This window comes from Mauremys reevesii, linkage group 16 (genome assembly GCF_016161935.1).
Source record: "Mauremys reevesii isolate NIE-2019 linkage group 16, ASM1616193v1, whole genome shotgun sequence".
NCBI classification, from domain to species: Eukaryota; Metazoa; Chordata; order Testudines; family Geoemydidae; genus Mauremys; species Mauremys reevesii.
Window position 1 is genome coordinate 41,972,189 of NC_052638.1, and position 22,114 is coordinate 41,994,302.

General features: G+C 47.7%; 1 protein-coding gene across 1 annotated transcript; it reads right to left on the minus strand.

Moving 5' to 3' along the window:
- Positions 1-7,979: 7,979 nt before the first annotated feature.
- NQO1 (NAD(P)H quinone dehydrogenase 1) lies at positions 7,980-20,555 on the minus strand. The gene is made up of 6 exons (XM_039503983.1): positions 20,425-20,555; positions 16,941-17,105; positions 16,729-16,859; positions 13,583-13,696; positions 12,666-12,767; positions 7,980-8,641 (listed from the first exon to the last, which is right to left on the minus strand). The coding sequence occupies exons 1-6, from the start codon at positions 20,429-20,431 to the stop codon at positions 8,333-8,335; spliced, it is 828 nt and encodes a 275-aa protein (XP_039359917.1). The 5' UTR covers positions 20,432-20,555; the 3' UTR covers positions 7,980-8,332.
- Positions 20,556-22,114: the final 1,559 nt, after the last annotated feature.

Consider the following 22,114-nt stretch of genomic DNA (forward strand, 5'->3'; position numbering starts at 1 on the left):
AATGGAACTCTTTCAATGGTTATCCAAGCCAAATGCTCTACTATTACTTCCTTTGTCAACAAAAACAATTCAAGAAGTCGTTTCAGCCTTGCTGGGCCAAAATAAACAGTTAATGACCAGACCTTTTGTTTGGCTAATTTTACATTATTATCAGTGTGCTCAGAGCCTGTGAATGGACACTTTTATTTATACTCAATTGAAATAAAAAATAAATAGGTTAGTGTCTGTCAGTCTTGAGGGCATCCCTTCTCATGCTTACACCGAGGGCATGTTCCGTTGCACCGATGCACATTTCTCTAATCTACATAAGCCGTGAGTTTTCCAGTGCTCCTGCTATGACTTTGATTAGGGCACACTGACCAAAAAAGTCTCATTCTGTTGCTCTGGTAAACTTTTTCATTCTCAGAGATTGTCCTTTCCAGAGGCTTTGGAAGGACAACCACACAGGAGCTCATATCCCTTCTCTGACATAGCCAAAACAACCATATGAGCAGCAGGAAAGATGCTTTGTTATAAAATTTCTTCATTGGAATAAAGAAATTGAACACCCAAAAAGGTCAAACTTTTATAAATTATAAAAGCAAAAGATGATCTCACCCATCTTGTTTCTCTTATTGACCAACTTCTGTTAGTGAGAGAAACAAGCTTTTGAGCTACACAGCTGCTCCTCAGGTCTGGGAAAGGTACTTAGTGTCACTGTTAAAAACAAGGTCAAACAGATAGTTTAGTGTAAGTAGTTATATATTCTAAGGGGCCATTCCAGGTGAAGGGGCCCGTTGACACTCTGTAGTCGTAGCACAAAAAGGGGGGTTAGTGGGTTACAGATTGTTGTAATAAGCCATAAATCCAGTGTCTCTATTAAGACCATGATTTTTAGTTATGTATTTAAGCTCCCAGGCTCATCTTTTGAAAATGTGCAGATTTCCTTTGAGGAAGAGGACTGATAGGCCTGGGAGCTTAAATTCATAACTTTGCTGAGTGTTAATGGGCCACTTCACCTTGAATGGTCCCTTACACTACTTATGCTAAACTATCTGTTCCACCGTGTATTTAGCTGTGAAATTCTGAGTACCCTTCCCAGATCCGAGGGAGAGCTCTGTGTAGCTCAAAAGCTTGTTTCTCCAACTGAAGTTGGTCCAGTAAAAGATGTTACCTCAGCCACCTTGTCTCTCTAATATCCTGGGACTAACATGGCTACAACAACACTGCATACAAGAAGAGAGAAATTTAATTACAGAATTTTATTTTCAAATGCATCTCACACATTGCTCTGTTACTTAACAATTATCAGGCTGTCTATTCAAACTGTGTATCCATTTGCAGAGCTCTGTCTATACAAGTCTTTATCTGAACAGTGGAAGCATCAAGCATGGTGAGGAATTGCTTAGTGTTCTCTGAACTTGGAACTATAGGTTGAAAGTGAGAAAAGGTAAATTTAATCTGACCACCGGGAGAGGCAAGAATTCTCCCAGTGAGAGATCTGTTTCTGTGGACTAGTCTTGCAAAGAGTGTGGTGGAAGACCTATTATTTGAGATGTTTTAAAAGCTAGCTGGATTGATAGTCAAGAGCATATTGTAAGGCTCTTGAGTGTAGAATTTTGATGAGTCTTTCGGGACAGATTTTGATAATTCTACATACAAAAATATTCAGACTTGCAGTCCTGGTAACAGCCAGTGTTGTGTGCAGATGTACACCTTTGTGTACAAATAGTTGCCTACTAAGAGCCAGACTTTGTGAACTCTTATATGATATGTGATGTACACTACTGAGAGACAATAAAAGATACGACACAGCAGAGAAAATCTGGTAAAAATGTACATATAAAAATGTGCTTTTGAGAGAGAATGTAGAAAAGTCTTTTTTTTCCCTTATATAATTTCGTGTATATATGTAAATATACTGTGCATAAAAATCCTTGGCTTGTACATATGTATATAGCTGGAATCAGATGATGTGCCAGTGTTGTTGTAGGCATGTTGGTCCCAGGATATGAGACACACAAGGTGGGTGAGGGAATATCTTTTATTGGACAAACGTCTGTTGTTGGACAATAAAAGGTGAAGCTGGTCCAATAAAAGATACTACCTCACCCACCTTGTGTGTCTCATATCCTGGGACCAACATACCTACAGCAACACTGCAGACCATCACTGTACCATTGACTTTATTCTATAAATACAGAAAACCTGTTATAGTAACATTTTTATAACTTTCAAAGAACATAATTGTCCTTAGTGTGCACTTGTTTCTCTAACTCTCTTCAATAGTCGGTAACAGCTGTATAAATGTGTAAATACTGTATGAGTGTGGAGGGATTAGTAGTGTAATAATAAGTATTATCCCAGAAACGTGCTTTTCAGCAATTCACTAAAATCTATGGGATTAAGGTGAAACGACTGTTTGAAACATCCCTGTGCTTTTCTGTCTTTCTATAGAGATTTATTAACCTTTAGTCAATTTGATGTTTTGTGAAATGTGGGAACTAACAGCCCAGGAAATCGCAGTCCCCTGGATGGGTTGAGCAAGGGCAGCAGCAGTACATGTTTCCCACATACTTCTCTTCGCCAGTCTGCCTCACTCCTTTTCAGGAGGGACCACTTCTCAGGACTCAGTTTCCCAGGCCTCTCAGCAGAGGCTACCAGATAGTGCCAAGGACACACTGGTGGGGTTTGTGGTAGGGACTAGCCAGGAGCTGGACTGGTAACAGTGATCCACTTTTAACAGGGGTCACCAAACGTCTGTCAAATGGCAAAGATTTTGAGCCCACTACTGAGCTGGGCTGGGCTTAAACCAAAGACCTGGACCTAGCTGTGTAGCTCCTTCCTATTCCACTTTTTCTGATTTTTTGCACCTAAGGAAAGGTGATAAAAAAACAAGGGTTTCTGAATTTTGTTATAAGGTTTTAACCAATAAGGTTTATTTATTGAAGCAGTCTGACTAGTACGTTCTCCCTAGTGGTATCTGGCTGTGTGGGGAGCACTGGACTTGCCAGTACTTACTTGTTGAAGACTTAGGAAGAGATTAAACTCTTAACAGGAATATCAGTCCTTGACAGAAATGAAGAGCAATGTATTTTGCTCCCACAGCTTTTCTGGACACATTCTAATTTGACAATTGATTAATCCCCAGACATTATGATTCTGGCATATTTGATTTAAACCACCTCTGCTAACTCCCTTGCAGTGCCCAAGACCAGTGCCCTGACTTCCCTCTTCTCCCTCAATGCTGAGCACTTACCTGGTCCTGATCTTCCTCCTGCTGTACCCAGAAACACTCCCTTCCGCAGTTGAGCTCCTCCAGGCTGAGAAACTGTCCCACAACATGCACTCCCCATTGTAAGCGTATCAATGCTCTTCCAGCTGCAGAATTCTCATTCATCCTCCCTTTACAAGTGCTTGGTTCAGATGCCTAACAGCTGTGAAACCCAGCCCCAACTCAGATACTTGTTCTGGTCTCCAAGGCACTAGAGGGACAGATCCTCAGCTGGTGTAAATTGGCATAGCATCATTGAAGTCCCTGGAGCCACACCAATTTACAGTAGCTTGGGGTCTGGTACAGTGTCCACTTCCTGCGTGTGCTCCATCTAGGCAGGAGGTAGTATTCTGAGCAGGTTAGTCCCATGTGGTGGTAGCCCCATTTCAGGGGGAAAATGCAGCATTTTTGGATGTTATGGGATAGGGATCATGCCCCTGTGTCCTGCTAAAAGGACCATTACCAACCTGAAACTTTTCTGTGCTGATTAGTATTTGATATAAACAGCTTTTGAGGTTTGTCCCTATACAGCTCCCTGTTTTTAATGGGTAAGCTCCAAACAGCTTCAAATTAGAGCCTTCTACCTCTTTTGTTAATCTCTGCAGAAACTCGACATGCTTGTGTCAGTAATTCTTTCTGGAGTGGTTTATCTGCCTTTCTGCCATGTTTTTGTTGGAGTGCACAGATCACCACTGAGCTATCTTTTCTGTTGTCCTGCAATGTGAAAGTAGCACCAGATATTCCTTTGTGCATTTCTGTGTATATGGCTTTCGTAGTTGGGATCTTCAGAGCACTGATACCAGATGTTTTCAGTTTATTCTATGAGGGGAGATTTCATTTGCATCTATGTTTTTAGCTATCCTGTGATAACTTGTTGAATATTAAAATAAAAATAAATATTTTGCTTCTATTGGGACATTTGTATACTCGCAACTATATTTCTGTAAACAGCTGCAGTCAAGAATAAAACATTGAAAGTTTTCATTTTGCAGTGTGAACTCCTGTCATGTTCTTTCAAAGGCAGCTTCTCTCACGCCCCCAGAAAAAAGCAGCTACTGTAAGTACTTCATAAATTTGGCTGGCTGGTGATGGTAGCCGTATGGCTTGGAGCTAGCACAGGGGAGACCGAGTCCAGGCTGATATCCTGCTCAGGCACACTTGTAGGAATTGTTATATAAGCAAATACTCTCTGCAGCACGCGCAGCTTTCCCAAGGGTTTTAGTGGTTCTGTTTGACCTCGTAACTAGTTCTCCCAACTCCAGAGTGGCCTTACAGAGGCAGAAATCTCCTTGCTGCTCAGGCCATGGCATTTGCATTTATAGGAACATGAAAATTGCTATATTAATCTGGTCCACTATCCTCTCTGACAATGTCCAATACCAGATGTTCAAGAGAAAGGTGCAAGAAACCTCCATAGTGGACAACTGTGGAATAATCTGTCTATAGGGTAATTCTCTGATAATTCTAAGCTAGTTGTCAATTCTGGCAAAATACTGGACAAGGTGATACAGGATTCAACTGATTAGGAATTAAAGGGTAGGAATATAATTTCTGACAGTCAACATGATTTTATGGAAAATAGGTCTTATCAAACAAATCTGATGCAACTCTTTGAGGTACCAAGTTTGGTTGATAACAGATGTAAAGTGGTTATACTTCAGTAAGGTGTTTGACTTAATACCACACAACAGTCTGATGAAAAAATTAGCACGATTAAATGGAGTGAGCCTGCCCCCATGCAGGCACAGTGCTCAGACATTAAACTAACACCATATTTGATTTTGTCCAGGGAACAGCAAGAGTGAGAGTTAGAGGATGCATCTGCGGCGTGTCATGCAATTCACAACTAATCTGGGGTTCAACAGGATTGTTCTGGGTGCCCTGCGGGGGAGACCAAAGGACACAGCCCTTTTCCTGTTGGTTGGGCAGGACTGTTTCCCCATGCATGTGCTGAGTGCTCAGGCTGCTGCCTGGAGCAGGAAGGTAGTTAGTATAAGAAGCTTTAGTGAAGAGGGCGGGAGGGTTTTGTACTAACAAAACCTCCTTGAAACAACCAACCCCTGCATCATAAGTGCTCCAGTCTGCAAACTTCTGACCGTTCACTCCTCACTGGGACCAGTTAGTGCTGCACCAAATGCTTACCACAATTAAGCAGATTGAAACAGAATCAATGTGAACCTAGAGAGGACTCAGGCAGAGACCTGAAGGGGCCAGTGCTAGGTTCAGATCATCTTTGCTGTCAGGTGGCTCTCCCCTCCCCCACACTTTGATCAATGGCTGGGTATTCCCTGAGATGTGCCTCTCCCCGCCCATCCTGTACAACTGCAGGTTTGGTGGGGTGAAGGGCCCTCTTTCAAGTTCTGTCAACTCCCAGTTCTGGCTCATCCAACTCAGTCTCTGAGTGGAGAAGAAAAGGTTCCTTTGGGTCCACTGGGATTAAAATGTTGAATGCAAAAGAAAATATCCCACCAAGGTCACATGTGGCTACTGGGACCAGGAAAAGTTGGCCAGGCCCCCCTCTGAGCTGAAGTGCAGAAAGAGAGGACTTGCTTTGTGCCAGCTGCACTGCGAGTTTGGTCAGACTTTTTCTCTAGCTGGTCGGCTGAGCTCTGGGGTCTGTTCTCCCTCCATGCCCTCCCTGCTACTCCACACACACACCAGCAGCTTGTCTCCTATTACTGCTCATTTGCAGAGTGAACTGATTCTCGGGTGTACAGTCAAAGCTCTGCCAATGCAGGGGGAGGAGTGTTTCACGCAGCTATTCCTGTTAGAGCCTAAAAACCCACCAGTGTTTTCCTGGAGATGTTATGGTGAGGACCTCAATAGCCCTCACCTGCAGGTTTCTCCTAAGTTGAATGGCTGCCCCCAGCAAATCACTACAGGGATGGCTGGGTTACTGCTCGGTTCTCTTCGATCTACGCTGCAGCTCTGACCAACCAACAGCTGGCATGTGCCATCTAGTGGCTCAGCACTAAACCTCTTCTAGCTGCCAAGCTGTACTGGTCTTCAGAGCCAGAAGTGGCAGCAGCAGTGGCTGCTCCCTTATTTCAACAGCTCCCTAAGGGACATGTCCATGCCAGCACATAGGTGCCTGTTGGAATGCAGCCCAGGCCATTCTGCTGTTGTTCTGCACATGGTGCATGCCTTGCTGACAGCACACCCAGGACCTACAGGCTGTGTGTGTCATCTCCCTGTGCCACACATCCAAATCCAGTGAGGGAACCCTCCAGGGATAGGGCAAATAGACTCTCATGTATTTTAGAAGTGAAAGAAAATCTGGATTGCAGTCGAGGGCCTTAGGACTACATGCCAAGTGATTGCAGGCTAGTCTCTTAGAAGGCTGGCTCTTGCGGTGTAGCTATGGCACGCTGGCTCCTGGATGGGAGCGTTTGAGGGTCCAGGAGTCAGGGTGGCCCATCCTCGTATAGCAGAGCTGCACAGCGTGCTCTCTAAGGCACGTCGGAACAGTCCGGTCTGTGTAGGAGTGACCCGACAATAATTTCAAACCTTGCGCTGGCCCCGAGGGCAACTGGATCCCTTTGGCTAAGAATCAGAACCCCCAGGCCACGGACGTATGCTCCTCTAATGTAAAAGGAGTGACCCTTCTCCCACTAGCAAATGGGGGCAAGGGAGACACTCCACTTCTTTTCTCAGTCCAAAGAGCGGGCTTGGAGTGGCTCAACAGCTACATCATCACATCATGATTAAAGGGGGAATCCTCTCATCAGTCATCCATGAAACTTAATTGTGCCAAGAGATTTGCAAGCGTAATACCTGAATATTACCATAGCCCAGGGCTATGATAATCAGGTTTGCACTGGTACATGTGCACTTACAGGACTGCACCCTCCAGCTGGCCTGGCCACTGCCCAAAGGGCTCTGTGAAATACCCTACCAAATTTGAGGTCTTCCCCAGGAAGAGATGGGCAGCAGTGCCAGCCCTCTTCCTGAGGTTTAGCCTAGTGGTTAAACAAAGGCCAAAAGTTGACCTCCCAGCAGCCAGATCACCTTCAGAGCTGTGTGACATCTTCAAAATGTAATGAAAACAAGGTGAGCTAGAGAGGGGGCAAAAACTGTGTTATTCAAAAGTGACTTAATGGAGATTCTTGCTCCCATTGTCCTCCTGGTATTGACTGAGGTAGCAGCTTGAGCCACCTTGTAGGCTCTGTCAGTGATGCTTTTCCTGCAGCAGGGGCTACAATTAGCAGCCAATGTAGAAAGAACAGTAGGGATGGCTGTGGCTTTAGACTTTGGAATGGTGGCCCCAAGACAAATCAGAGAGGTCTCTAAACCCAATGAAAACCTTCCTCGCAAGTAGAAGGATCATAAATTTAGACAGCAGAGCAGGGACTTCCCTCCAAAACAAACAAGGGGTGTTTCTAAAAGGGTGGGGGAGAGTGAGCCACTGAGGGAGGGGGAAATGTAGTGAGTGGGGATGGGGCCTCAGGGAAGGGGCGGGGCTAGGGTGTTCAGTTAGAAAGTTGGCGACCCCAGACACTAGAGGGGAGGGCTCTGAGTTACTACAGAGAATTCTTCACCAGGTGTCTGGCTGGTGGGTCTCACGCCCATGCTCAGGTCTAACTGATCACCGGTTGGGAAGGAATTTTCCCCTCAGGTCAGATTGGCAGATTCCTGGGGGCGGGGGAGAGATGCAATAACTCAGTGCAGGGGTTGTGGAGGCCTGAGGGTCACTGAACACAAGGGCACAGATATACAAAATAAGCAGTTACAATAGGAAACGTCTTTATTTAGACTCCTTGTGTTATACATGAGCAGAGAGCTTAGAATGTACGATACCAAGGCCACCAGGGTTGTGAACAGCAAGCACCACATAATCATAGGGAGGCACGGTTCCCAACTCATCCCAATCTGATGCTATTGGAACCTAGTAGGTTAATTACGCTACCTGACCGGAGGAGGTATGGCTCTGACTCCTCCCTGAGTCGGTAGGAGTAGCTAGCAAGAGGCACCCGCGCCCCCCCCCCCCCCCGAAGAAGAGGTGGGAAGAGAAGAAATGCTCTCCTCACCATGGCAGCACCACACAGTGATAGAGACCAGATAGGAGCCCACCAGAGGAAGCTATTTCTTCTGGGCTTTGACCTGGCTGTCAGGTGGGATGGCCTTCCCCAGGTGCTGTCCCATGCTCAACCCATATTTCTGAGCTTTCTGGCGGTCCTGCACCTCCTGTTTCAGCACAAAGCCCCCCACGTGGCTTAGATCAAAGTTGCTATCTGGAACAAAACTGATGGGTTTCTCTTCCCAGATAGCTGCCAGTCGCTTCTTCCAGTCCTCCAGGATCTGCAAACGGGCATCCTCAGGAGCGTGACTAATGCTGTAGGCAATTTGGGGCTCCAAGACTTGGAAGCCACAGAAATGGAGTATGCCACTCTAGAGTGAGAAAACACAAGAAAGCTCTAAGATTGCCAAGGCTCTTATTTAGGTAGAAGGGGACATGCTGCCTTCAGTTCACGGCTATTTCAACTACTGGAGAAGGCAGAGAACCCAGGGTAACAGCACATTCTGGTACCCTCAGGGCTTCTGGTTTGCTATGAAGATCTAATTCCTCAAGTCACGTCTCGTTCTATGGGTTTAGCTATACAGCAGGGGGGTGACTTGCATCCCCTTGCGCTGCAGGAATTTTGGTCTGGAGTTTTATAGATTTCAAGACCAGAAGGGACAATTGTGATCATCCCGTCTGACCTCCTCTGTAGCATAGGCCACAGAACTTCCCAAAGCTACATCCCAGAACATGGCTTCTAGAAAGAGATCCAATCTTCATTTAAAAATTGCCTGTGGTAGAGAATCCACCAAAACCCTTGGTCCCATGGTTAATTACTGTTTCCCCTCTGATTTTGTCAAGCTTCCAGCCACAGGATCTTGTTCTACCTTTTGTCTGCTAGACTGAGCCACCCATTATTAAATATCTGTTCCCCCTGGAGGTACTTAGACCACACTCATCAAGTCACCCCTTACCCGTCTTTGTTACACTACATAGGCTCAAGGAGCTGAATCTATCACTAGAAGGCAGGTTTTCCAATCACGTAATCAGTCTCATGGCTCTTCTCTCAAATTTACAGCATCCTTCTGGACTTGTGGGCACCAGCAGTGGACACAAGATTCCAGCAGTGGTCGCACCAGTGCCCAATACAAAGGTAAAGTGACCTCTCTGCTCCTACGTGAGATTCCCCCTGTTCATGTATCCCAGTCAGTGTTTCACAGAAAGCTCATGTTCAGCTGAGTATCCCCAAAACTCTTCCCAGGGTCCAGCCCATAATAAGGCTGACAGTCTTTGGGCCTAGCTGTACAGCTTTATTTTACCCATACTAAAATTCAGTGTTTGCATGGGCCCAGTTTATCAAGTGATCCAGATTGCTCTGTAGTAGCCACCTGTCCTCTTCATAATTCACCAGTCCCTCAATTTGTGCCAGCTGCAAACTTTATCAGTGATAATTTTATGTTCTCATCCAGATCACTGATAAATAACAAGGTCAGGAACCAGTCCCTGCGGCAGCCCGCTAGAGACGCACATTATGACAGTTCCCCGTTTAGAATTACATTTGAGACCTATCCGTTAGCCAGCTTTTAATCCATTTTGTCTGTGCCATGTTAGTTTTAATATAATTCTAGTTGTTTAATCAAGATAAAATGAGAGTCAAATGCCTTACAGAAGTCTACCTATATACACATGAACACTACTACCTTTACCAACCATACTTGTAGTCTCATAAAAAAAAAATCAAGTTACTTTGACAGGATCTATTTTCTAGAAACCCATGTTGATGTGCATTAATTACATTATTACACTCCATTATCTTGGATGTCAGGCTGACATGCCTTTAATTACCCAGATCATCCTATCTACCCTTTTTAAATCTTGGCATAATATTAACTTTACTCCAATTTCTGGAACTTCTCCCATGCTCCAAAACTTACTGAAAACCAACATTAATGGGCCAGCAAGCTCCTCAGCCAGCAGTTTTAAAACTCTTGGATGCAATTTCTCTGGACCTGCTGATTTTAAACTGTCTAATTTTAATAGCTGCCACTTAACAGTTGCTTTAGAAGCTAGTGGAATGGAAACAGTGTTGCCATATGAGTCTCCTGTTTATACACACACTTTTCCACCTTGTCTGTGTTGTTGATATTTTTCTACCCTTTCCATCTAGTAATGGATCAATACCATTGTCAGGATTCTATTGTTCCTAGTATATTTTTAAAAACTCCTTATTGTCCTTAACTGTACCGGCCATAGATTTTTCCTTGTGTCCCTTTGTTCCCTTATCAATTTTCTATAAGGCCTAACTTCTGATTTATACTAGTTACTATCAATTAACCCTTTATTTCTTTTGTTATATAATACATGTACCTGCCTGTACTTACCCTCTAAAACCAAATTGGTTTTTTAACCAATGTAGCCTCCATCCTCAACTGTGGCTTTTTAGGCATCTAATAGTGTTCTTAAACAATTCCCAATTATTCACATTTTTTCCTGATTAAATTCTACTTCCCGGCTGATTTGGCTCAATTGTTTTCAGCTTGGTGCTTTAAAAAGGTCAGTCTTACAGGGCAAATAAAGAATTCCCCCATGTTAGATGTAACGCTTTCTGAGTGAGGAAAAGGTCGTCTATAATTCAAAATTCCAAGCATGGTTTAGTACTGGTGGCACAAGACACCCCCCCAGCACGTCACTCAAACTGAAGTCTTCCCTGGCCATACAGGTTTTTCCGCCCTACACATTACAGACAGGTGCATAAGGAGACAGTCATCGTGGTGTGATTGGTTAGTCTGTTAGACACCAGCGGATACCACCTCTTGTGCCTTATCTGTTAGGACATTGCTCCATAAGTATTAAAGATCATCGTCTGCCAAGTTTCCAGTGACTCAGAAACAGATAATGCCATTTTCCGACAGAGCGTCATTGTCAGTACAAACTATCACCAGTGGATCCTGGCCCGCTGACTTCAAAAGACTATCCAATCTTAGAGAGAAGTCTCATGTCTTGGCTCTGGGAAGGCAGCATGCTCTCCTGCTGCCACTTGTCCTTTGCAGAATTTTCTTCTAGACTAGTATTGAAACAAGGATTGCCATCTGCCTTGATCAGTTGGAGAACAGTGGGCAAGTTTGATTGGGTTGTGTTGAGCTGCCAGTCACAAGTGTCCCACACATCTCTGTTCCCCTGGACCATCTGGCTCTTGAGAAATATCTTCCATAATTTCCACACTGAGGATCCAGTATCAACTGGAAACTTCCAGCTGTGTAGAATTCCTCCTGGTCCCCTCTGGTGGCCACAGTCTGCCCATCCTCATTTGTCCCCGGCTGATGTGACTGCCTGCCCCTGGCAGTTTTGAGCTGCTAAGTCTCCTCTGACTCCACGTCTAACTCTTGTAAGTCCCCAGGATTTGAATTTTTTTGGGTAGTCCGGTTTGCTTGGTACACCATGAACTCAGTGCTGTTGTACTCAGTACATTTAAGCCAAATTGAAGCCCATTAATCACTTTAGTAGTAGTACTTGGCATTGCTGAGATGTCCAGCAAGAGCCTGCTCAGGGGCACAGGAGCTGTGTCACCCATGGGACAGCGGACCTTGTAAACAGTGTACGTTAAAGCAGCATGCCCTGAGATGTGAGCTCCTTGCCCCCAGCTTCCAGGAGGGAACCACAAGAATCCCCTTCCTTCCCCCAACCCCCACGTTGCGGCCACCATCCCCCTCTCTTCAGATCCATCAACACCATTCAATCAAAGCAGAATTTCCTTGCTTTGGGACGTGTGGATCACCTGTGATCTAAGAGGGGGTAAGATGTCACTTGAGCACTCATGTCAGAGACATTGACTATCAGACGTGACAAGCCATCTCGTGGCAATAGACAGCCATAGGGAGTTCTATATACCAAGCCCAGTGCCTGAACTCCACCTAGCATCTCCCCAGTGTGCACAGAGTCCTGTTTTCCACTCTCCTTTACAACCGGATAGGATCCTTTGCCCTTTTCCAGAGGGAGGGCAAGGATCTCCCAACTGGAGTCTACTGAATGTCAGAGGCCGATTTCAAGCCAAGACATTCAACTCTCTCCTGTTCCCGTGAACTCCACTGCATGAATTGCATGTACAGGAGGAGGACTGCATGCTCCAAGACCTCTATATGAAAAGGGCCACAGAACTTAGAAGAGGGCAAGGTCCATCAAGTACATTCCCAGGGTCAGAGCAGGACTGTTCCCTGCAGTATGGTACTTAGTTTTAGTCTAGTTGTAAGGTCCTCAAGCAACACAACTTCTACTCCCTCCCCCGCGCATCTCCCAATAAATCCTGGACTTTAACTTCATCCCATGTTCCCCTTTGTGGAAAACACGACCTCCTTAGAAAGTGCCACGAATGTTCTACTTTGACATAAGTTTCTTCCATAGTTGTAAATCTGATACCTGCAGTGGCCAAAGGAGGATGTTGATGTCTCCGTTGATGCCCGCGGGAGTGTACATGGGGCCAGTCCCGCCCGTGGTGAAGGAGAGCACAGCCTTCTTTTTCTGTGGAAGAAAAACTGCAATCACACCTGGGGCAGCAGGATCCGGAAGCAGAGCTAAGCCAGTGTGAGTGGGGGCGGCTGCACTGTGTGAACGGGAAATGCCAAGTGGCTACTGCTGTCGATCAAACACTTATTGCTGTGGAGAAGCTGGGCTGGGAGGAGCAGCAGCAATGTCCATGGCGGGGGACAGGCTATGATTGCAGACACATGCTGGTCTAAGGACACATGCAAGGCTGGGTGTCAGGAATTCCAGGGGGTTCTAGTTTGGATACTCAGCTACCTGAAAGGGCGGAGGACGGGCTCGAGCCCCGTGTTATGAGGGTTACATTTATTAAGGATATTCCATTGCCTATTTTCAAAGCACTACCCCTGGCGACTCTCCCCAAGGTAGAGTTTGGCTAGCATGCCAGCAGCAGCACAGCAATTCAGGCTCTGCTGAGCCTAGGACCGGGCAGGAGGAGAGGAGTAGAGCAGCTGGTTCACCAGTCAATAGGGGCAGAAAAGTGTCCCCCACACGGGGAATTCTGGATTTTATCTCAGCTGCAGTTAGATTCTGCTTCATTACAGAACCAACCCCCACAGATGCTCTGTAATTCTTCCCTGACAGGCTCCCTCCTAGATCTTGCTGAGTTAGAAGCACCTACTGACATCTGCACCTGTCTCTGCTGGAAGAGAGAGCATCAGTTCAGAGCACATATGTTCTGCCAAGTCATCGGGGACCTGTCTGCTCCACACTGGGAGTGAACTGGGGTTCAACCAAGGGACAGACTCCTCAATGTTAGAACATGGTGTAAGTACCAATCCACACCCACCTACCTGAAAGGGCCCACTGCCATACATCTTGGTAAGGGAGTAGGCAAATCCTTGTGTGAAAACACGTTCAAACCAGCCCTTCAGGATCGCAGGCACACTGAACCAGTAGAGGGGGAACTGTAGGAAGGCACAAAGACAGAGAGAAAATAGGGTTGCATCTCTCCATTTCCCAAGATAGCACATTGCAACACGACTACAGCGCAAGAACGGCCAGCCTGGATCAGACCATTGGTCCATCTAGCCCAGTGTCCTGTCTGAGTGGAACAGGGCAGTTATCGAGTGATTCACCCGCTGTCTTCCAGTCCCAGCTTCTGGCAGTCACAGGCTTAGGGACCCCCAGAGCATGGGGTTGTGTCCCTGACCATCTTGCTAATAGCCATTGATGGCCCTATCCTCACTGAACTGATCATATTCTTTTTTTAAACCCTGTTATAGTCTTGGCCTTCACCACATCCCCTGACAGAGTTCCACAGGCTGACTGTGTGTTATGTGAAGTACTATTTTGTGTTTTTAAACCTGCTGCCAATTAATTTCATTGAGTGACCCCTGGTTCTTGTGTTATTTGAAGGAGTAAATGACACGTCCTGATTCACTTTCTCCACCCCAGTCATGATTTTATAGACCTCTGTCATATCCCCCTGAAGTCGTCTCTTTTCCAAGCTGAACAGCCCCAGGCTTTTTAATCTCCCCGGAGGGAAGCTGTTCCATACCCCTAACCATAGTTGTTGTCCTTCTCAGTTCTGTTTATTTTCGGATGGGGCAATCAGAACGGCACACAGCATTCCGGGTGTGGGCGAACTAAGGATTTATATAGGGGCATTATGATAAGACAAAAAATATCTATCCTTTGCCTACATTCTATTAGTTCTTTGACTGCCACTGCACACTGAGCAGACGTTTTCAGAGAACTACCCACAGTGACTCCACGATCTCTGTCTTCAGTGGTAACAGCTAATTTAGACCCCATCAATGTGTATGTATAGTTGAGATTATCGTTTCCAATGTGCATTACTTTGAATTTCATCTGCCATTTTCTTGCTCAGTCACCCAGTTTAGTGAGATCCTTTGTAACTATTTGTGGTTTGCTTTGGACTGAACTATCTAGAGTAATTTTCTATTGTCTGTAAATTTTGCATCCTCACTATTTGCCTCCTTTTCCAGACCATTTATAAATACGCTAAAGAGCAATGGTTCCAGTACAGATCCCTGTGGGGGGGGGTGGGACCAGGTTATTCACCTCTCTCCACTTTGAAAACAACACTTAGTTTCCTATCTTTAACCAGTTACTGATCCATGAGCGAATCTTCTCTCTTATCCCATGACCGCTTAATTTGCTTAAGAATATTTGGTGATGGACCTTGACAAAGATTTTCTGAAAGTCCAAGTACACTATACGACAGGATCACCTTGTTCACATGTTTAACTCCCCTCAAAGAATCCTAAGAGATTGGTGAGACATGATTTCCCTTTACAAAAACAGTGCTGACTCTTCCCCAACATATCAAGTTCCTCTATGTGTCTGATAATTCTGTTCTTTACTATAGTTTCAGACAAATTAGCCTAGTACTAAAGTTAGGCTTACTGGCTTGTAATTGCCAGAATCACCTCTGGAGCCTTTAAAAATCAGCATTACCTTAGCCATCCACCAGTCATCTGGTCCAAAGGCCAATTTAAGCAGTAGGTTATATACCAGTTCTGCAATTTCATATTTGAGTTCTTCACCCAAGAGTTCTGAAGACCATCTTGTCCTGGAGACTTATTACTGCTTAATTTGTCAGTTTGTTCCAAAACCAGCTCTATTGACACCAAAATATGGGACAGTTCCTCAGATTTGTCACCTAAAAAGAACGGCTCAGGTGTAGGAATCACCCTTACATCCTCTGCAGTGAAGATTGGTGCAAAGAATTAATTTAGCTTCTCCACAATGGCCTTGTCTTCCTTGAGTGCTCCTTCAGTGCCTTGATTGTCTAGACCCCACGGTCTGTTTGGCAAGCTTCCTGCTTGTGATGTACTTAAACATTTTGCTGTTAGCTTGTGCATCTTTTGCAAATTGCTCTTCAAATTCTTTTTTGGCCTGCCTAATTATACTCTTACACTTGACTTGCCAGTTTGTTCCTTCGTTTTTCTCAGTCATATTTGACTACCAATGCTTAGAGGCTGTCTTTGTCTCTAACCTCCTTTTTTACTCTGTTTAGCCATGGAGGCATTTGTTGGTCCTCTTGCTGGGTTTTTTTCATTTGGGGTATACATTTAGTTTGAGCCTCTATTACGGTGTTTTTGAAAAGTTTCTATGCAGCAATCATGTCACTGTTCCTTTTAATTTGTTTAAAATCCAGACTAACATGGCTACCCCTCTGATACTTACGATTTTTAGTGCATCTGACTCTATGCTTTCTTTCACGTACAGTGGCACTCCCCCACTAGTATTCCTATATATTTTGTACCTGGTATTACCAGGTCCCATTGATTAGCATTGTTCCACCAAGTTTCTGTGATGCCTATTATATCCATATCCTCATTTAATACCAGGCACTCTAGCTCACCCATCTTTGTATTTAGAGTTCTTATATTTGTATACAAGCACTTATAAAATTTGTCAATATGTATTTATCTGCCTCCATGTTGTGTAATTGAATGGGACTCTTTAGTTTGACTGTTTCTCTTCAGTTCCCATCTGTGCTTCAACAGGCAAGCAACACCTGCCAGCAACCCTGAGTCTCCCTCACCCCTGTGCAAACAGATTGGACCTGACCCCAGCTTCCCAAACTAGCATTGTGCAAGGGGCTGAGCAGGGGGGTTCTGGCACAGGAACCCAGGGATAGAGCCCTGCATTACAATGGAGAAATGGCTTTGGGCCTCAAACCGCCAAGCGCACCCCATATCTAGTCACTTCTCCAGCAGCTGAGCCTGTCCATCTCCTCTGAAGCCTTGCCCTGGGGAGCTCCACAAGCCAGCGTTCAGTTCTATTACCCACGCCACTGGCGGATACACATAAACGTGCTGGCCAGCTTCACCCTCTGGGGCAGGAGGGATGGATCCTTCCCTTTACAGGGACACGATCACCTCCCCCATTTTCCAGAATGGAGTCAGGTAATGCTTCTTTTCCAACCCAGGACTTTCCCCTTTCCTCTGGCAGGGCGAGATGGTACCTGGAATATCAGAAGGTCTGCAGCTTCGAGCTTCTTCTGTTCTGCTACAATGTCGCTGCTCAGCCGACCTTCTGCCCATGCCGAGCCTGTCTCAGGGCCATACTTGAAGTTGTTGGGGTCTTTTGGCTTACCTGAGATAGGAGGCAGAGGTCAGTGCTAGAGAACAAAGATGGGAAATGCTGAACTTTAAGGGGAGCAGTGGTGTTCAGTACCAGTGATGTCCTCCCGTGATGGCACAGGGTTAAACTTCATCTTGCATAGGTCAGAAACGGTGACACTCCAGCCTCTCTTCTGCAGCGCGTCCACAGCAGCATCTTTCATGGCATGATTGAAGGAGGTCGTCTCCTCATGTGCCAACACAATCAGGGCCTTTCTTCCTGCAAAACACATCAGCAAGCTAGAGCCCTTTCCTCCTTTGTAGGAGAAAGGGAAACCCAAGAGACCAGTCATAAAACTGAGCAGCTTTTCTATGACTTGCCTTTGGGATGACCAAGAACTGACTCTTTAGAAAGGGGGGCTGACTATTTTGTGCGCTTTCAGGTAATAAACCTATAGGTGAGACTCAAAGCATTGTAAAGTGTTATGTGATTAGCATGGGGGACTGCCCCTACTGTTCCCAAGAACTGTGCACAGATCCTAGCTGGTGCAACAGTCTGTTCAGCAATTGGCAGGGGTGGGGGCTACATACATGCCTCCCTTCATGCACCCCCTAGAGACATGCTCCTAGTACAGTGCAGTACTCCAGACTCAGCAACACATCTGAATCGAGGCAGGAGGGTTTTGGGGGCGAAAGGGAGGACTAGGTATATCCCATAAAAGCCTGTCTAGCAAAACTCCATCCATCAGCCCAACTTGTCACCATCTCTCCTGCTCAGCCAGGGATCAAGCTGTCATGGACAATGGTCCTCAGAGGGCAGTACAGTGATACCAGACCCTTGGCCCAAACCTTATTTTACAGCCTGTAAATATGAAATTTATTTGCATGACTGTGGCCTCTAGGAGCCCAGCGTGCTAGGTACTGCGCTACCAGAGCAAAAGTGATGGTCCTTGTGCCCAAGAGCTTGCACCCCAAGTACAAGACACGAGATGGACAGACAGGGGAGTATGGGAATCCAGGAGGTAACATCGCTTGGCACCACAGGCTGTGACCCCAGCACACCAGTAGCCCAGTTTTCCATATACACCATAGACAAGGTGGGTTTTGAAGGAGGATACTGAGGGCTTGGCTACACTGGAGAGTTGCAGCGCTGCTGGAGGCTTTACAGCGCTGCAACTTAGTAACTGTCCACACCAGCAAGGCACATCCAGCACTGCAACTCCCTGGCTGCAGCGCTGGCTGTACACCTGGTCTGCTTGGGGTATAACGAGTGCAGCGCTGCTCGTAAAGTGTGGCCACACACCAGCGCTGTTATTGGCCTCCAGGGTATTAGGAGATATCCCAGAATGCTTTTAACTAAATTACTCTTTGTTTTGCTATGATGCCTCTCTTTGTTTTGTTGTGAACTCGGGGCTCTGGGAGCTGCTTATCTAAAAAACAAACACAGCTCTTGTTTGCTGTGATCAATCTGTAACTGACTGTGAACAATCAATTGAGATAACCCACTACCTTGCTTCGGACTTGCATCCGAAGAAGTGGGTATTCACCCACGAAAGCTCATGCTGCAAAACGTCTGTTAGTCTATAAGGTGCCACAGGATTCTTTGTTACCTTGCTGTGAATGAGGCAGGCAGGGGGATGAATGTCTACAGCTTAGTGTTTGCTTGAGGAGAGAAACAGCGGGGGGAGGAGGAGAAAGGGAGTCCATTGGAGCAGCTGCTTATCTGGTCTGCAGGCTGTTTGCAGTTAAGAGTGAATGAGGGGTCGAGGAAATGTTCAGATTTTGCAAGGCTCCACAGTGTCGGCTCCAAAAATCCACACTCTCTCTCTCCCCCGCTCCCTGTCACACTCCACCCCACCCTCCTCTTTTGAAAAGCACGTTGCTGCCACTTGAATGCTGGGATAGCTGCCCATAATGCACCACTCCCAACAGCGCTGCAAATGTGGCCATGCTGCAGCGCTGGTAGCTGTGAGTGTGGCCACACACCAGCGCTTTCCCTACACAGCTGTACTCCCAGCGCTGCACATCTGCAAGTGTAGCCAAGCCCTGAGTTGTGTGGATGTTCATGGGAAGCACCTCTCATGAGAGCAGGTCAGCCTGTGAGAGAGCCTGTAAGTGCCAGTTTGAAAATGTAACTGGGCATTGGAGGCTGGCACCATAGCTGATTTCAATACTGACTGAGAGGTGACAAGTAACCTGCTAAAGAAGAACCAGTGGAGGGATACAAAGAGGGATGGGTCAGTCAGTAATCCAGAGAACAGCCCGGCCAAGAGTTTTAGCTGTGTGGATGGATAGGAAAGGAGATCTTGGAAGATTTACTTGCCTTGGCAGGGGGGCTGACTTCTGTGTATTTGGGAGACAAGTGTGAAGGTGCTGCCCAACTGTGGGGAGTCTCTCAACTGCTTCTAGGTTATAGTTTTGAACTCAGCCTCTACCAAAACTCATTCCCCTGTCCACCAAGCTCAGTCTCTGGTCTCTAGACCCCATCCACAGCTACTTCAGCCCTGCTCTGCTTAGATTTGTTTGACATGGATTCCAGAGCATGGAGGGAGGGTCCTGGATTAGTGAGATACTTGCCTTGTGATTGATTTATGGATATAGACTATAGATATCTGAAATGGGCTGAGAGAAACTACAGTTGTTTCACTATGGCTCTGCACGCAGGGCTCAGGATACCTTGTCACGGCCAGGCCCATGGAGAACGTAAGAACGCCCATCCTGGCTCAGCCCAAGGGTCCATCCAGCCCAGTATCCTGTCTTCCGACAGCGGCCAGTGCCAGGTGCCCCAGAGGGAATGAACAGACCAGGGAATCACCGAGTGATCCATCCCCTGTCGCCCATCCCCAGCTGCTGGCAAACAGGGGCCAGGGACACCATCCCTGCCCATCCTGGCTAATAGCCATTGATGGACCTATCCTCCATGAACTTGTCTAGTTCTTTTTTTAACCCTGGTATAGCCTTGGCCTTCACAACATCCTCTGGCACGGAGTTCCCACAGGCTGACTGTGCCTTGTGTCAAAAAATCCTTCCTTTTGTTTGTTTTAAACCTGCTGCCTGTGAGTGCCAGTGGGTGACCCTTGTCCTGGGGGTGGGAGCAGCAGTAAGGGAGTTCGGTATTATGCGAACGGCCCAGCTGGGCTGAACACTTCACCTTCCTCTCCGCTGAGCAGGGCCGGCAGCTCCTGTACTTCAGTCCCCACCGCCCTGGGAACAGGCCCAAGGCGCCAGCGGACCCGGACCCGGACCCAGCCCCGCCGGGGACGGCTGAGAAGCACGATCCCGTGAGGGGCTCGCTCGCTCTGACCCCCAGTGCCGGGGGGGGGGTCCCCGGCTGGGGGCCAGAGCCCCCCCGCGCCCCGGCGCCGCTAATGGCGGATGCCCCGGTTGGGTTTGGGCAGCGCCCAGCCCGGCCGCTCCGGGGGGACCCGTGTCTGGGGCCTGCGCTCCCCGGCCCTGAGCGGGGACCGGGCGGGACCTGGCCCCGGGCTCGGCAGACGCGCGGCTCCGAAGAGCCGGCGCCGGGGCAGCCGCCGGTCCCAGTGCAGCGGGCCGGGGACGGGGACCGGACCGGACCGGACCGGACGTGGCTCCTCGCTCACCTGCCATGGCAGCGACGATCCGGACTCGGGGCCGCCGCACGAACAGGTGGGGCGGCCCTCGGCAGCGCTTATCACGGCCCGGCCCCCGCCCCGAGCCCGCGGGCGGCCGAGGCGGGGCGGGGCGCCCGGGGCAGGAGGGCCTTGGCGGGCGAACATCGCCCCGCCGGCCCCCTCCGCGCCCTGGGGCTTCCCCACCGGCCGAGTCCCCCTCCCCACCGGCCGAGCCCCCGCCCCTGGGGCTTCCCCACCGGCCGAGTCCCCTCATCTCCCCTCCCCGCGGCTTCCCCACCTGCCTGAGTACCCCTCCCGCCCCTGGGGCTTCTCACACCTGCCCGAGTACCCCCACCTGGGGCTGGCTGAGTCCCCTCATCCCCTCCCCTAGGGGCTTCCCCACCTGCCTGAGTCCCCTCCCCTCCCCTAGGGCTTCCCCACCTGCCCGAGTCCCCTCATCTCCCCTCCCCGCGGCTTCCCTCACCTGCCCAAGTCCCCATCTCCCCGCCCCAGGGGCTTCCCCACCTGCCCGAGTCCCCCCATCTCCTCTCCTCACAGGGGCAGCCCCTCCTGGCTCCCCTTCCCAGATACCCAGATCATGCCCCTCCGTCTCCCCGGAACAGCCCCCCAGGCCAAGCCAATGGTTAGTGATTGGGGGGGCTTGGAGTACCCCAGCCCTGTATCTTTCTGCCTGTGACCCCCCCACGGGGGGTCCCAAATGCCCAGGCAGTGGCACCTGGGAGCATCTTGGCCACAGCAATGCAGGGTCACAGCAGTCAGGACCCCAGAGTGAGGAAGTTGGCTCAACAATAAACACTGGTTCTGTTCATTTGCCTTCTGGGTGTAGAGCCTGACATAGGGTTGCCGACCCTCCAGGATTGGTCCAGAGTCTCCAGGAATTAAACATTCATCTTGAATTAAACATTAATTTTTAATTAACGATATCACGTGGTGAAATCTCCAGGAATACGTCCAACCAAAATTGGCAACTCTAGCCCGACAGTCACTCTCAGCTTGGGTTTTCTAGCTTCTCCTCTGCAACCATGAGGGCTAGAAACATGCTACTTTGAAAAATGAAAGCTGAGATTGTCTCCTGGTCACAGGATTCCAGGGGCTGAAGATTTAAGCAAATCACCAAAATCACAAGAGTTACCAAGCTTGCCTTCAAAGGGCTACGAGAAGGCTTAGCACTTCATAGCCCCCTGGTCTCCCAGAGTGTGCTGAGTCACTGTGACCAAAGGTTTCCAAATATCAACTAGAATGTTATGGGTGTGGTTTGGACAAACGGAGCTGTGAGCCTGAGGCTGCGCCTGGGATTTGCAGAGGTCTTGAGGGAGTGGAAAATGGAATAAGCACAGAGAAGGGCTACCAGGGGAAAGGAGAACTGATCTTACCAGAAACAACTGAAACAGCTTTGCTTGTTTAGACTTGTGGTTTTCAACCTTTTTTCATTTGTGGATCCCTGAAAAAATTTGAATTAAGGTGCAGCCCCCTTTGGAAATCTTAGATCACAGGTTGAAAACCACTGGTTTAGACTATCAAAAAGAAGGCAGCGAGGGGATATGATTGTTCTCTATAAATACATCAGGGGTAAAAAACACCACGGAGGGAAGATCTATTTACACTGAAGGACAGTGTTGGCATGAGAACAAATGGGGAGAACAACTGATCATGAATAAATTTAATCTGGAAATTAGAA

Bases quoted from the DNA above. Each gene is read 5' to 3' on its own strand.
- NQO1 (XM_039503983.1), bottom strand. The intron at 16,860-16,940 runs GTACTGAACACC...CTCCTATCTCAG, and splicing joins ATCACGGGAGGACATCACTG to GTAAGCCAAAAGACCCCAAC. The intron at 13,697-16,728 runs GTACCATCTCGC...GCCTTCCTACAG, and splicing joins CAGACCTTCTGATATTCCAG to TTCCCCCTCTACTGGTTCAG.